Raw genomic sequence first — 15,307 nt, 5'->3', positions numbered from 1 at the left:
TTTGTTTCTGTACTCCTCCAGGTAAAAATAATCTCCTACACCCTTTTCTTCCCTTTATGTGAATGATCCTAAAAATAACTTATGCCAGAATATCTTGGAAAACATTGTGCATAGTTAGTTCTTGATTTTTTTGCAAGAATTTTTGTGTAGCAAATAAGCACATGAACATATCTTTCACACTTGTGAGTTGTACCATCAGGTCTCAAAAGAGTCACAGTCATTTCAGGATGTATGAGAAATTACGTGCTGGTATTAATTGCTGGTCATAAAAATGTTACATATGGAGAAGGGGGTTCACCTGGGTATTCTAGACATCTGACCACACTTCTAAAACCTGATACTTTAGGCAGACAGATGCAATTTCTAAGGCTTTTCAGGTATGTACCAAGATTAGATGTCAAAAATGTTGATCAGCAAGTTGTATTTAACTTCAATTTACTCTGATTACTAAATAGCTGTAAACTACTCTTCTATTTTCTCCTTCAGTTTGCAGTCCCACTGTAGGAATATTTTGCTATTTCCTGGAATCCAGGACAAGAAATTTTCTGAAAGCTAACACTGATTATTTTTATTATCAGAATGAAACAAATGGAAAAAGTAAAGAAAATATTTCTGGAAAAATAGTAAGGCACATTCTGGACAATACCTCCCACATTAAAACATGCATTTATGTCTGTACTTGCAGACATTTGCACTTTCACAAAAGGCCTCTAACATTATTGTTGCTAGGAAGAAGAACAAGAGTGTGGTTACTTTGTTGTGCATTATCATCTTGTGAAACAGTCACATTGGCATGAAAAGCTCAAGTACATCTTGCCGTTTTCCACAAGGGTTTGTGTATGGGTAGCTTAGCTTTTTGAAGTAACAGGGTTGGTCCCATGAATAGAGTTGTTCAGTGTTTGTGAAACTGATAGCACTTCTTGAAGTAAAAAGGTTTGCTACAGAACATTTCACTGGTTTTTTTGGTATTGATTTTTAAAGAGAACATTTTCATTACACAACTTGTGTAATACTGTAACAAAAGGGTTGTTTATAATACTTCTTTTCATAAGTCTCCCTTTCTTAGAATGGGGTGGTTTATTTTTTATGTAGATCGAAAGGATGCAGAGGGCTGGGAAACAGTTCAGCGTGGAAGGCCTGTTCGATCTCGATCCACAGCTTTGGCAACAAAAACTCCTGTAGCTGCAGAATCGCTGAAGTCCAAAGGTGACAGTGACAAAGAAAATGTCATTTCACCACCATCAGAGAATAAGCGTGGGAGTTCACTCAATGACAGTGGTGTATCCAAAAGCACAGAACTTCTACAGCAAGATCCTTTACATCAGTCTGAAGGTCCTCTTACTGAAAGGACTCAGGTCAGTACAATTCTGAACTGTTTTCTAACTGTAAATCTTGCAACTTTTTCATTAGAGCATTTTGTAAAGGTAGTGTTGTCTAGAGCTTTATTCACTAACCAGATTGGAAAAGGATTTAAAAGCAAACACTATTTCAGTTACATTCGTGGAAATGCATTAAGATTTTGACACAAACAGGTAAGTTAAAAATTGTGAGATAAACCACTTATTTTACAATGCGTTGGATAGATTTCCCATGTTTTCCAAAAACTCAGCATAAGTGGCACATCTCATACATAGAAATAGTCAGGTAGAAAGATCCAACTTCTATAGGGTTATGAGCAACTGAAAATACCTCTACATGGAATTATTTGCATCACTCACTGTGAGTTTGCCAGGTATTTTGTTAAAGTCCCTGTGACTACAAAAAAATAATTTTGACTGACTTTAAAAATCGGTATTCTGGAATTTGTTAATTTTGCAAATGTCTCTTATTAGTTCTCAGCACATGCCTCAGAAGACAGTGAAAGCACTGGCACAACATTGCAAGAAGAATCCTTACAAACAGTTTCTGAAGTGCCTCCAGTTCTCATAAATACTGACTGTACTTCAAAACCTGAGCAGATAAATGAAGCTTCCTCCCTGATCACTGATAGTGTAGACCAGCATCAAACGGAGAAAGCGAAAACTGACACTGAAATGGATCCCTCGGACATTTCAAATGTGAGTGCTGCCAGATTGGTAAGAAATCTTAAAAGATTTCTGAGTAAATAATAAATATAAACCTCAGTTTTCTCATTCTGTGTTACACAGTGTTTATTGTGAGCCTGCTGCAGAGAGAGAGGTGAACTCTGTAAGGTACTTAACTGCAGAAAAAAGAATTGTTGTACCGCTACTTTTCACAATAGGATTTAATTATAGTACAGTTTTGGAACTTAAACTGGAAAGATATAAATGTGTTATTTGGTATAAAGAGATCTGTGCTCTCATTACTTTTTTTACATACGTTTGCCATAATTTTTCATTTTCTTCCACTATCAAACGTTTTCAGTCAGATTCATTGAAGTCTTACTCTACCTTTGCTAATTATTAAAACTGGAAACTCAGGGGAGATATCAAAATTCTGTTGGTAACTGCCTTAAGGCTAGCCGAATGGCTCTCTTGGGTTGTCTCCTACAACCAGCAGTTTGGACACATGCCGTTCTTAAGTAACAAATGTGAAGTCAGTATTCTGTTTTTATGTGGCTTCCCAATTTCCCAATTTCCTTTCTTGTAGGTAGGATTCTGCATGTTTCAGGGTGTGCCTGCTTTACTGGGTTTCTCTAAGCAGAGAATTGCAGTAATGCTATGTAAAATCCAGGTTATACTTTCAGGTTTGATTTGGTGGGGTTTTTTTAATTATTTTTTTTTTTTTTTTTAAAGAATCTAGTCTTAAGTTCTGATTTGCAGTTTTCTTGTAAATCACTTTCCCTTTAACATCTTTTACAAACTGGAGTCCTGCTACTTAATTTCCAAGTCAAGTATCTGTATTTAGAGCTAATTTCTAGCAGCTCATCCACTAATTGTTTCAGATTCTCAATTATTAACAGGATTATTATTCAGAATGCTGACAGTTTGGTGGGATTTGTGTCTCTTGTGAACATTTTACTACTCCTGATTAGATCGCGTTGAACACCGATTCATGTACTGTGACACTGTTTGTTAGCTGGAGTGGAAATGAACCAGTTAATGCTGGAGAAGACATTCAGTCAGCATGTTCAGAATGACATTCTTGCCAAAGTATCATGTCATTCATGTTGAAAGCAATTACAGCCTAAGATTTTGTAGTATTAACTACAGTAAAGTTTCTAGACACAGTTCATCTGCAGATCAATTTACATTTTTAAATAATATTTTGGAGCATGATTCCCTTTCTGGAGCTAACAGCAGGGCAATGCCTTCAAGTTTCAGAGTATGCGTTGCTTCGTCCCGCAGTATTTTTAAGTAGAGAAGAACTGTCTGTGTTGCTTTTAATGACACTGTTCATGTAATAAGTTTTGGAATTATCTGAATGATAATTAAGTTAGTGTTTCATGTAGCTTTTAAATCAGTTAATACTTCCTAACAGTTTTAGTGGCATTTATATTTCAGTTGCCTTCACAAAATTTAATAGGAGAGAACTACAGATAATTACAAGTTGAACAAAATGTTGTGTAATTCATATTAACTGTATGGAAACCACTTTTTTGTGCTTGTTTCTGATTTAGGTTTTTATTCTGTTTTCATGTTTCCTACAGTCTATGGCAGAAGTGCTTGCTAAGAAAGAAGAGTTAGCGGATCGCCTGGAAAAGGCAAATGAAGAAGCTATTGCTAGTGCTATTGCAGAAGAAGAGCAGTTAACTAGAGAGATTGAAGCAGAGGAAAACAATGACATTAATATCGAAACTGACAACGACAGCGATTTCTCGGTGAGTTGAAGTGCCCAACTGCAAGCTGTCTTAGACATCAGCAGAGTATTCATATAGAATTTTTAGTGGGTGTTTGTGCATTAATGGAGTATGTTTTACATGCAGATAAAGTAAATAGTGTCTTGTAATAATTATATTGTACCATCTAAGGTATATTCAGTCTTGCTAAATTTAGCAATACAATGCTGCTGGGTGGTACAAAGTCCTCTGATACTGTTGTCCTTGTCCTGCTGCCTCCCTCTGTGTGCAAAACTGGGAGAGCTGGGGCTTACTTTCAGTGCTACCACATAGGAGCTAATCTAGCTGAAGTAGGAAGTCTCCTTTCCTACTATCAGGAACAGCAGGAACAGCATCTGCCTTTGAGACGGCTAATTCAGTTTGGAAACATCACTGAATATTGCTGAGTTGGCACTGTTTTGTATGTGTGTACACATGTGCAATAAGGTGTATATATTTACTGTCTGGACCATGTTCAATTTCAGGCTAGTATGGGCAATGGAAGCATATCTTTCTGTGGTATGTCTATGGACTGGAATGATGTCCTAGCAGATTATGAAGGTAAATTTTTATATATTACTGTGCTTATTTTGAAATGACAGCAGAATTTAGGCAAATGCCCAGTTTATTCATGGTTACTTAAGGTTTCAGAAGATCTCCCTAACATCTAAATATTATTCTAAGTTATGTTTTATGTTATTTCCTTAGGATGGATGTGCATGTTCAAACTATTTGTATGTCTTTGTTCTTCAGCTCTCTTCCCCCATCTCTTTATTAGAATTTTAAAACTTGTTATCCAGTTCGATCTTAACGTTTGGATAAAAGCCTCATAAAATCATTAGGCATAAAAAATTTACAGGGATTAGACAAGCTTCGGTCTGTGTTTGCACCTTACTTAGGCTCAAGAGAACCAGTTTGAGAGAGAACTTCAGGAGGAGCTAAGCCTCATTAATTGCACTTCTCCTGGAAAAGTGTGTTTAAGTTATCAAAGTCTTTGTTTTCTTCTGTACAGCTCGTGAATCATGGCGCCAGAGTAATTCTTGGGGAGACAGGGTAGAAGAAGAGCCTGCACGTCCACCTGGACATGGAATACACATGCATGAGAAGCTGTCCTCACCGTCACGCAAGAGGTTTTGGAGTTGTTACCTGTCTTGATTAGCTGGTGCAAACAAGCAACTGAATTCACAGTTGCATGAAACTGTTCATAAATCCACTTTCTTTAAGTCTGTGGGTGGAAAGTGTTAACCAGTATATTAGTTTCAGAATGAACCAGGCGCTTGCTCCATTGTCCGGTAGATTAAGATTTGAAGACTAGAAGAACAGTATTTATATCTGGGGGAAATAATTGCCTTCCAGGGGCCTGTGTCTTTTCTCTTAATGAAAATGACATAAAATTGTCTGCAACACAGTCAGCTGATGTTGTCTCACTTGCGTTTGCTCTGCTTTGTTTTTTCTGAAAAGAACGATAGCAGAATCCAAAAAGAAACATGAAGAAAAACAAATGAAAGCTCAGCAGCTGAGAGAAAAGTTACGTGAAGAAAAGACACTGAAGCTTCAGAAATTAATGGAGAGGGTAAGCTTTCTGTAATACAAAGGAGCCAGACTGCTGCTTTTCAGAAAAGCTTTTTTTCCCTTGCAGTCTAGAAGTATTAGAAATCAAAACTAGTGGTGAAATGAAACTTTCTTCTGACTCTGAGTTCACATAGTTTTCACCAATGTCTCATGCATCATAGATGTTAAAGAAAGCATTATTTTCAATCATGAACTTGTGCAAGACTCTTGCTGACATCCTGTAGTGACTCAGATTCAGGGAGGTATGATAAAAGTAGAAATGTGTTGCACATATCCAATGTAAATGCTAAAACTCACCAAACTGAAGCAGCCAGCAAATTGGTGTATTTTGGGTTAAACTTAATGCAGGCTTTGTACAGGGCATCAAAATGTTTTATTATTGTAAATAAAGGTCCACATATGAGAAAATTCTGAGGAAAATTCAGGCCCTATTTTCAGTTACTGTATTAGTAGTGAATTAACTCATTATGTGTAGGAGAAAGATGTACGGAAATGGAAAGAGGAGTTATTAGACCAAAGACGCAGGATGATGGAGGAAAAATTACTTCATGCAGAATTTAAACGTGAAGTGCAGCTCCAAGCAATTGTGAAAAAAGCACAAGAGGAAGAAGCTAAGGTAGGTTATTTTATTTTAAAGGGGAGTGGTTTATAGTCATGCTTGTATACATTCTGGCCTGAAAGTGCTTGTGCGTAGGTTGTGAAGGATGGTGCAAGTTAGAGATGAACATGTGTGAACTGTGAAGTGGATAAATGCCAAACTTTAAACCGGACAATTTTTCTCTGATAGGAATTCAAAATTAATTAGTTGTTACTAGACGTCATGGTGGGTTGGACTGGAAGAAATGTAGGTTTGTACCACTAATACTGGTAAACAGTTGGAAATAAATAGAAACCTACAGTTAGCACGTGGCAGTTACTCTAAACCGAGTAGCTTGGTAGTGCTCTTCTGACTTTAATACACAATTTCATAGGAGGAGCACTAGATGAATGCTTATTATGGTTTACCTTATTTGTATTACTTTGATAAACACTGTCATGGCTTAACCCCAGCCAGCAACTAACCCCCTTACAGCCACACCGACACTCACTTCCCTCCCCCCTGCCCCAGTCCCAGCAAAATGAGGGAGAGATTTGGAAGTGTAAAAGTGAGAAAACTCATGGGTTGAGATTAAAAACAGTTTAATAATAAGAAACATTTCATCATTAATAACAAGAATAATATAGCTATAATAAGTAATAATATAAATAATGTGTACAATATATTACAAATATATAATCATATCTGTATTTTCACTGTGAGTATATTAATAGTAATAATAATCAATTTTAAGGGAAAGGAAAATAATACCTAAGAAAGACAAGTGATGAAAATGAAAGCAACTGCTCACCACCAACTGACCAATGCCCACTGTGCAGCAGTGCCCTGCCCCCAACCTCCCCCCAGTTTTATTGCTGAGCATGATGCCATATGGTCTGGAATATCCCTGTGGTCAGCTGTCCCAGCTGTGTCCCCTCCCAACTCCTTGTGCCCCCCCAGCCTCCTCGCTGGTGGGGTGGGTGAGAAGCAGAAAAGGCCTTGGCTCTGTGTAAGGGATAACTGCAACACCCCTGAGTTATCAACACTGTGTTCAGCACCCATCCAAACCACAGCCCCATACCAGCTGCTAGGAAGAAAATTAACTCTATCCCAGCCAAAACCAGTATAAATGAAATATTTTATTTTAAGGACTCTTTTTCCTGAGTGAAGATAACATGCATCTCCTTAAAACCAAAACATTAACATTATATAAGGAGCCAGTATCCAAGCTGTGATTGCAGCTCTTCATCCGTACTATTTAAGCACAGCAAAACTGATTTAGCTTTTTTCCTAGTCACTCTTTCTGTCTCTTGGATTAAAATTATTTCTAGATTACCTAATTCAGTCTATCATACCTTCATTATTATTTCATTACACTGGTGGGCCTTCAATAGTCGTATTAACTAAATCACACTTGCCATAATTCCCCAGCTCAGTAGATGTTTCAGGTATTGTGTGTGTTTAAGTGTGAAAGATCTGGTGCCTCTTGAGGTTCATGTGTTCTGGAAATAACAGTTAATTAGGCCAGAAGGCTTTAGAGAAATAGCTGAAGACTATGGTAACTGTTGCTGCCCAGTTGCTTATCTAAATTCCCAGTGCTTACTTGTTTACTGAACTGTGAAATCCACTCTGTAAGTGGATCCTGGTCAGTAAACAAAGCAACAAAAATATTCTACCACCCTTTGCGTCATCTGTTGTTGTCTGTCCATGTATCTTCTCTTTACTCAATTGTTTTGTGGATTCAGACAGAGCATGAACGTAAGTATGGTTTCTAGCTGATTTACAATTTTCCTCAATATCTTTGGTTCTGAAATTTGGATTTTTTTAAAATCCAAGTTAAGTAAAATAAGAGTTTGATTTTTCTCATCCATACAAATTTTGAAAACATTGGCATTTAAAAGCCTAAAGTCAACAAGAATTCTGTTCAGCAACCTTGTAGCGAGGACAAAAGATTGATTACCTTCAGGAACCTAACTAGTAGAAAAGCATGTTGTTTGATATTTTTAGTGTACACCTAAAGTATGCAGTGCATTGTCCTGTAGGTGAAAAAAATAAGGAGGGAGGTGGGGAAACTTATTTCATGTTCTCAGATCTTTTCTTACTTTTTCTGATTATGGGCAGGTAAATGAAATTGCGTTTATAAACACCTTAGAAGCTCAGAACAAGCGTCATGATGTATTGAATAAACTAAAAGAATATGAACAACGCTTAAATGAATTACAAGAAGAACGTCAGCGAAGACAAGAGGAAAAACAAGCACGTGATGAAGCCGTTCAGGTAGTAAAATATCTGTTGTTGCACGGGGAAATATATATTTGTTTCTCATTGAAGTCTTTGTTGCTTTCTATCTTACCTCCTTCGCTCAACTTCAGAACAATATACTCTAATATGTTTCTTCTGTATGATGTTTCAGCGTAAGGCAGAGGAAGGTAAGGCTTATGGTGACTATCGCAGATGTTCTGTAGGTGCTGGGTGGGTGGTTCGTGCCTGTCGTAAGCTTTTTTTTTTTTAATATTTGTTACTCTATTATAAGAGAAACCTAATGTTTTGGTAACAATCAACTTTGAGAGAAGAAACAGAAAAATATTCCTTCTGTGCCTACTGTCATAATTACACTTTTTACAGGATCAGTGAGAACCAAAATGCAAATGTGTTTGTGTTCCTGGAATCCTGGTGTGTGTTTTTTGGGGGAGTGTTTTTATTTGGGGGGTGTGTTGTTTGTGCGGGGTTTGGGTTTGTTTTGGTTTTTTTTAATACAGCATTCCAATACTGTATTTTCGAGCCTCATGCATCCACTTTTTTTGGCGCTGTTCTCTGTTAGAATCTGAAACGAAGGTTTTGTTACGTAAACTCGTCCTCCGTCTCTATACATGGTCAGATCACCACAGCTGTAGATCACATGTGAATCCAACTTCTGCCAGAGCTTAGTATTTAGCATTAGCAGCTGATTCTATCACCTTGTTGAAAAATGGGGTGTTGCTGGCTTTGGTGGCTCAGTAGCCACTAGTTTTTATGATGCACTGGGTGTATTTTGTGAAATACATTTGCATTCTTGTTGACTTAATAGTACAGTTGTGGTGAAGTATACCACATCTTGTCTTACTTATTTTATCAAGAAGGAAATCAATGTATTTGTGCAACGGTGTTACTGAAACTTTATGCAGGGAAGAGTATGGTTACTGTGGAAGCCACAGTTTTCATTATCCATAACCCAAGCCTGTGGAGATGGAAGACCGTGCAGTTAACATATTCACTAGTATAAAATGCTGTGCATGAAACAAAACAAACGTTTGCTTATATTAGAAGTTCTTTGTTTCTTGAATAAAGTATAAGGTTAATGCTTTTTGCTTTTAATATCTCTAAATTTTTGTCAAGCCAGTATTTAAGAATAGAGAGTCCTCATCTAACCATGTAAAAATGTTAATTCCAGCAAGTTTTGGTTTGTGCTAACGAAATCTCATACTGTCTCCTGAAAGGAAGATAACATATGCTGATATCTTGATGGGCATTTACAACGCTGGAGTTTGTGGCAAGGATTGTATTTTAAATTGCAGTTAAAGATATATTTTTCTATTCTGTAGTACAAAACAGACTGTTTTTTCAGCAAGATAAGGATTTGAAGAACACGTTAAAATTCCAGTTCTTGCTAGACTTTCAGCTAAAACATATAATGACATTTCCTTTGAGTAAAACTCACCAACTTCTACTCATAAGTGTCTTAAATATGAGGTTTTAAATGTGCTTGTTTTTACATTTGCTGCTAATAGAAGTGTAGGTTCTTGCTAGACTTTCAGCTAAAACATATAATGACATTTCCTTTGAGTAAAACTCACCAACTTAACCTCTACTCATAAGTGTCTTAAATATTAGGTTTTAAATGTGCTTATTTTTACATTTGCTGCTAATGGAAGTGTAGCCATTCTGTCAGAAAGGTCTATGATACCATGTATAGTTTCTTAGTTAGTCAGAAAAAAAGTAAAAATTGAGTAATCTTCAAAATCCATTTTTAAAAATAATATTATTCAGATAGTTTCAGCATCATAATTAAAATATTAATATTCCATGGAAACATATATATTTCTACATCATCTGCATCCTGTGGTATATTTCAAATTTTTTCACATACTCTCATTAATGAACTAGTTTTAAAAGTTTTTGTAGTGGATTGCTTTTTCAGGATGAGCAAAATATATGGCCAATTAATGTGTAGCTTAGTTCATGCAACTGTACTTTCAATGTTTGTTCAAGCTTCTGAACATACCTTTGCATATTATTCCTTCATTCAATAAAAACACAGTTCTTAATCCGTCAGGAAAGTAAGATGAAATTCTATAAGCAGATGTAAAAATACACTTTCTGTTAATTCCTCTCTGTTTTTTCCTAGGAGAAAAAATTAGAATTTTCTTTTCTTTGACTAGGAGCGCAAAAGAGCCCTAGAAGCAGAACGGCAAGCCCGAGTTGAGGAGCTGCTGATGAAGAGAAAAGAACAAGAAGCACGGATTGAACAGCAGAGGCAAGAGAAAGAAAAAGCCCGAGAAGATGCTGCACGGGAGAGGGCCAGGTAACTTTGCAGTCGTTTTGTTGGTTCCACGTCCTTCACTGTTATCCTTTACAGCAAACTGCAGCTTCTTTATAACAACAGCAATACCTTCTTAGCTCTTCAGGCTTAGTATTTTAAAAAGTAACATTCTTAAATATTCTTGATGAATGGTTTGGAAGAAGAAATCAGATGAGTAATCATAAATTCTCTCATAGATTTTTGTATTCCTTAGATATATGCACAACATAACGTGCAAGGCTGTATTTCATTATATTCATCTTAGTTTTATTGCTAACAAGACCTTTTAATAATTTGCCTTTTTCATATTTTAGCTTTGTTTTCAAAGGAAGCAAGATTAATGTCCCTGTGTTCCCCATTTCCTCAACTCTCCAGTAACTTTTGGACTTACTGGCATCAACTTGAGTTCACCTTTTTGTAGACACTAGGGATTACATTTGTGAAGCACAAAGCCAGGAAATCAGACTTCATTAATTCTGCTGCCCACAAACTACTGGCTGTATGTTTTTGCCCATAATCCAAAGTTAATAAAGGAATTCTCATATGGGCTTTTCCTTCTGTTACGCCAAACATGAGGTGCAGAGAAAATGAATGTTGGGTGGCACTGCAGTGTGTGAGAGTTCTTCAGGTGTGATTCGGGAGAACTGCTTTCTGCTTATTGTTTAATTTGTAAAATTCTATTTGTATTCACTTCCTATTATTTCCTCTTTCCTTACGGTTCAACTGCCACAAACATTCCATAAAACCTAAATAGAAGTTACATTTTTCCAATGACGTGTTCACTAATGGTGCTTTAAACATTTTTATTGTCACAGCTTATTTTCTTCAAAGTTGTCATGAAGAGAATTATTTTTTTTTCTCCAAGTAAAATATTCAGAAATGTATTGATCACCTTCTTTCATCTTCCAAAATCAGGACTAATAATAGCTTAACAGCATAAAGAGATTCAACTTTCAATCAGATGTTTAATGAATTGTGGGATAGCATCTATATAGCCTTGCTCAGGACTTCATGGAGCTTTCCTCAATATACTGAGCCAAAGTCACAATGAGATAGAGTGCATTGGAAGGGATCCTTCAGGTTCTCATTCACAGACACTTGAGGAAGATAAGGACGTACAGGGAGAATTTTGGTTATGCTATTTTGGGAAGACAGACACTGCATGTGTAAGGCTTCTATGTCTTTCTGAAATTTGAGGAAACCCTCACAGTAAGCAAATGCGAGATCATTGTCCTATTGACAACTGTGCCTTCTGAGGTCTTCTACGGTTAGAACTTGCTTAAAGGCTCGAGGCATGTAATTCTTTGCCCTTTTTGTTGAATCAATTTTAAATCTGCCACTTTCCTTTGTTACACCCCACTTAACTTCATTGTGACATGTGAAGAGCAGTTTCTGTTTGCCTTCTGTTAGTACTGTGTTTCAGCAAATTTCCTCTATATTGGCTACTACAGCACTCAGTTTTCAAATGCTTTGTATTTGATGCTGCAGTACCATGCTTAGGTTTGGTTTTCTTTGCCAGATGCTGGTTATACAAGAGAATTTGAAAGAGTAGGGAAGAATGTATGTTTGGTGCCCTACAATCTGGTGATTCTGTTATGACAGAATGGCCTCAGAGTCATTGCATCTCCTTAATAACAGTTCTGAGGTTTCTCTAACAAAGTAGAATTAGAGGAGGATTCAAAGTGTCCTGGTTTAGAAGTTAGGGGAGAGATGGAGATGGGCTTGACAGGAAGCTGGATGTACTGTCCCTCAGGGGTATTATGTGGTGGTTTGTTGTTTTTATTGGTTTGGGGTTAGCTTTTGGTGTTTGGTTTCTTTTTTCTGCTGCTGGGATTTGACTCTTATCCTGAAGATTTAATATTGCTGGAATGAGTAATTTTTGGACTATTTGCTAAAAGCTTTTTCAGTATAAGCTTTACCATGTGCTTCTCATGGTGATTAAAGCGTCTCTGCGAAGGAATAGTGTACTTAAAACTGACTATGGTGGGTTGACACTGGCTGGAGGCCAGGTGCCCACCAAAGCCGCTCATATCACTCCCCTTCTCACCTGGACAAGGGAGAGAAAATGTGACAAAAGGGTCAGGGGTTGAGATAGGGACAGAGAGGGACATTACTGTCATGGGCAAAACAGATGCGACTTGGGGAAAGCTTATTAAATTTATTACCAATCAAATCAGAGTAGGATAATGAGAAAAACTAAATCTTAACACACCCTCCCACCATCCTTCCCTTCTTCCTGGGCTCAGTTTTGCTTCTGATTTCTCTACCTCCTCCCCCTGAGCAGTGCAGGGGGTGAGGAATGGGGGGTTGTGGTCAGTCCATCACATGTTGCCTGTGCTGCTCCTGCCTCCTCAGTGGCAGGAGTCCTCACACTCTACCCCTGCTCCAGTGTGGGGTCGTCCCTCCCACAAGAGTGAGTTCTCCACAAACTTCTCCAACGTGAGTCCTTCCCATGGGCTGCAGTTCTTCAGAAACTGCTCTAGGGAGTGTGCTTTCCACAGGGTGCAGTCCTTTAGGAACAGACTACTCTAGCGTGGTTCCTCCGGGGTCACAAGTCCTGCCCGCAAACCTGCTCCATCCAGTCTGGGCTCCTCTCTCCACAGGTCTTGCCAGGAGCTTGCTCCAGTGTGGGCATCCCACAGGGCATCCCCCTGCTCTGGCATGGGGCCCTCCCCTGGCTGCTGCAGTCATGTCTCTGCTCCACTGTGACCCTCCATGGCTGCAGGGCACAGTCGGCCTCACTGTGGTCTGCACCGCAGGCTGCCGGGGAATTTCTGCTGTGGCACCTGGAGCACCTCCTCCCCTTCTTTCCCCACTGACCCTCTCACATACTCTCACTTCTCTCTCTGGCTGTAGATGACCGTTTTCTTTTTCCTCTTAAATGTGTTGTCTCAGAAGTACTGCCACCGATGGGCTTGGCCTTGGCCAGTGGTGGATCTGTCTTGGAGCTGGCTGGCACTGGCTCTCTGGGACACAGGAGAAGCTTCTGGAAACTTCTCAAAGAAGCCACCCCTGAGACCCACCCCCACTACTGAAACCTTGCCATGTAAACCCAATACACTGACTTTAAAAGTCCCTTTGCCCTTATGATACGTTAACTTAATTCCAGTAAGGTTTTAGATGTAGTTTCAGAGTATTTTATATTCCAGAGAGTTGAAATGCATTATATGGAAAATTCTGTTCTTGTCAGTAGAAATCATAAAACTGTGTAATGTAGCTCTGTCATGTGAAAGCATGCGTTTCAGAAGGGCTTCTACAGGAATAATGTTGATGTTCTGTAAAGTGAAACTTCAGAATTTTGTTTCAAATATTATTAATCCAATGTATGCAATGATATTAATTTGTCACAGTTTGTAGGATTAAACAAATATTTAAAAATGCATACTGAAAGAATTAGTTAAAATAAGCTTTGGGTTTGGGTCCTGTGTTAGTTGTGATTTGTTTCAGCTCATGGCGTGGGTCAGGAGCTCTTTAAACAACAAAGACTGCAGTTCAGTCTTTCTTTATATACCTCAGGGGAGATAGCACATAAACTACCTCATGCTTTTCATCCATCATCTCTTCCTCTCCCCCCCTCCACACCCATGGTGGTTGGAAGAGTTCACTTATACTTTCTGAAAGAACAATTGTGTGGAGTGTTTACTGTTAGACTTGCTCCCGCCCTGTTGTCTTTCCCATCTACTTTTATATTTTCTGTGGCTTTTTGTTTTAAAATGTTACTTCAGCTAAGCCTTCTACTTTTACTGAAATGACTGGTTTTTTCTTGAGTTTTCTGTTATTAATAAAAATTCCAGACAAAACAAAAAACACTTCAGTTTGGATAATATTCTTTGTTATGCTTTCTAGTTTTGTCACTCAAGCTACTTTAATTTTAGAATGCCTTTTGAAAAGAAGGCTAATGGCTTTGAATGGCATCTTCGTTACTCAGGTTTACTCAAAGCTTTTGTTACTTTAGGCCCTTTACAGCTGCCAGACTTCTATGAAAAGTGTTTCTCTCCCATCCTTTTTTTTTTTTTTTAAGAAAAACAACATGAGTTGGATGACTTTCTTCCTTTTTAGGGTTTAATAGCTCCCTTGGCTTACTGATCACTACTAAGTTATTCTTGATGAAACTGTTATTTGCAGGTTTCTGCTTAATAGTTGCAGTAGCGGATCAAGTTATACATCTTGTTTTCTAGCAAAGAAAAAAACATTTTAATCCCTTCAATAGGGTCATGCTTAGGGGATTCACAGACTCTTACTGACATCCACATGCATGACACCTATGCTTTGGCACTTTGCTGGAGAGAAGTAGGAGAGTTGCTAAAAGTGGACAGCTGAGTTTGAGGCATGGTTCAGTTTTTGGAAGAGGCATATAGGACGGACAGGTTCAGTGGGGTCCTGACTGTGGTTATGTATGGAAGGTGACAGAAATGCGTAATCTTTTTGCTATCCTTTGGCATCTTGAACATTTCAAATTGCAGTACTCTAGAGCATCTGTTTATCACACATGACTAATACCTACAGTATCATTTGATGTCAGTCATCAATTTACAGATAAATTTATATATATATGCAAACTTTCAGTGATCCTCATTTTTATAGAACACACTGCCCTCAGTGATGTATATTTTTTCTCTGATTTGCCATTGTACCCCTCCCCTATGGGTCACTGACTATAGCTGTTGTTTGGAGAATGCTCGTGGTGGCAGGGTATCACATTCATCACTACTTCGTAGCATCATGTTGACTGTCATTGCTGTGGTTTGGACAAAGGTATGATCCAGGTTCTGCTACAAAGGTTCGTGTCTGCCTTTATTAAATCATTGAAATGAAAGCATCT

The 15,307-nt window shown here is 38.0% G+C and overlaps 1 protein-coding gene across 1 annotated transcript in view; it reads left to right on the top strand.

Annotated features, from left to right (window-relative positions):
- The window catches only part of SCAPER (S-phase cyclin A-associated protein in the ER), a gene marked incomplete at its 3' end in the record, with an annotated part of 54,675 nt that overhangs the window by 37,669 nt on the left and 1,699 nt on the right, over positions 1-15,307 (top strand). The window contains exons 8-16 of the mRNA XM_010149319.1: positions 1,093-1,355; positions 1,833-2,075; positions 3,611-3,781; positions 4,264-4,339; positions 4,791-4,908; positions 5,240-5,351; positions 5,826-5,966; positions 8,049-8,204; positions 10,346-10,488. Of these exons, the coding sequence (XP_010147621.1) occupies positions 1,093-1,355; positions 1,833-2,075; positions 3,611-3,781; positions 4,264-4,339; positions 4,791-4,908; positions 5,240-5,351; positions 5,826-5,966; positions 8,049-8,204; positions 10,346-10,488 (1,423 nt within the window). The remainder of the gene's footprint in view (positions 1-1,092; positions 1,356-1,832; positions 2,076-3,610; positions 3,782-4,263; positions 4,340-4,790; positions 4,909-5,239; positions 5,352-5,825; positions 5,967-8,048; positions 8,205-10,345; positions 10,489-15,307) is intronic.

Source organism: Eurypyga helias, unplaced genomic scaffold (assembly GCF_000690775.1).
Source record: "Eurypyga helias isolate BGI_N326 unplaced genomic scaffold, ASM69077v1 scaffold14413, whole genome shotgun sequence".
NCBI classification, from domain to species: Eukaryota; Metazoa; Chordata; class Aves; order Eurypygiformes; family Eurypygidae; genus Eurypyga; species Eurypyga helias.
Note: the sequence above shows the minus strand (reverse complement) of the source record. Positions and strands in the feature narration are given on the sequence as shown.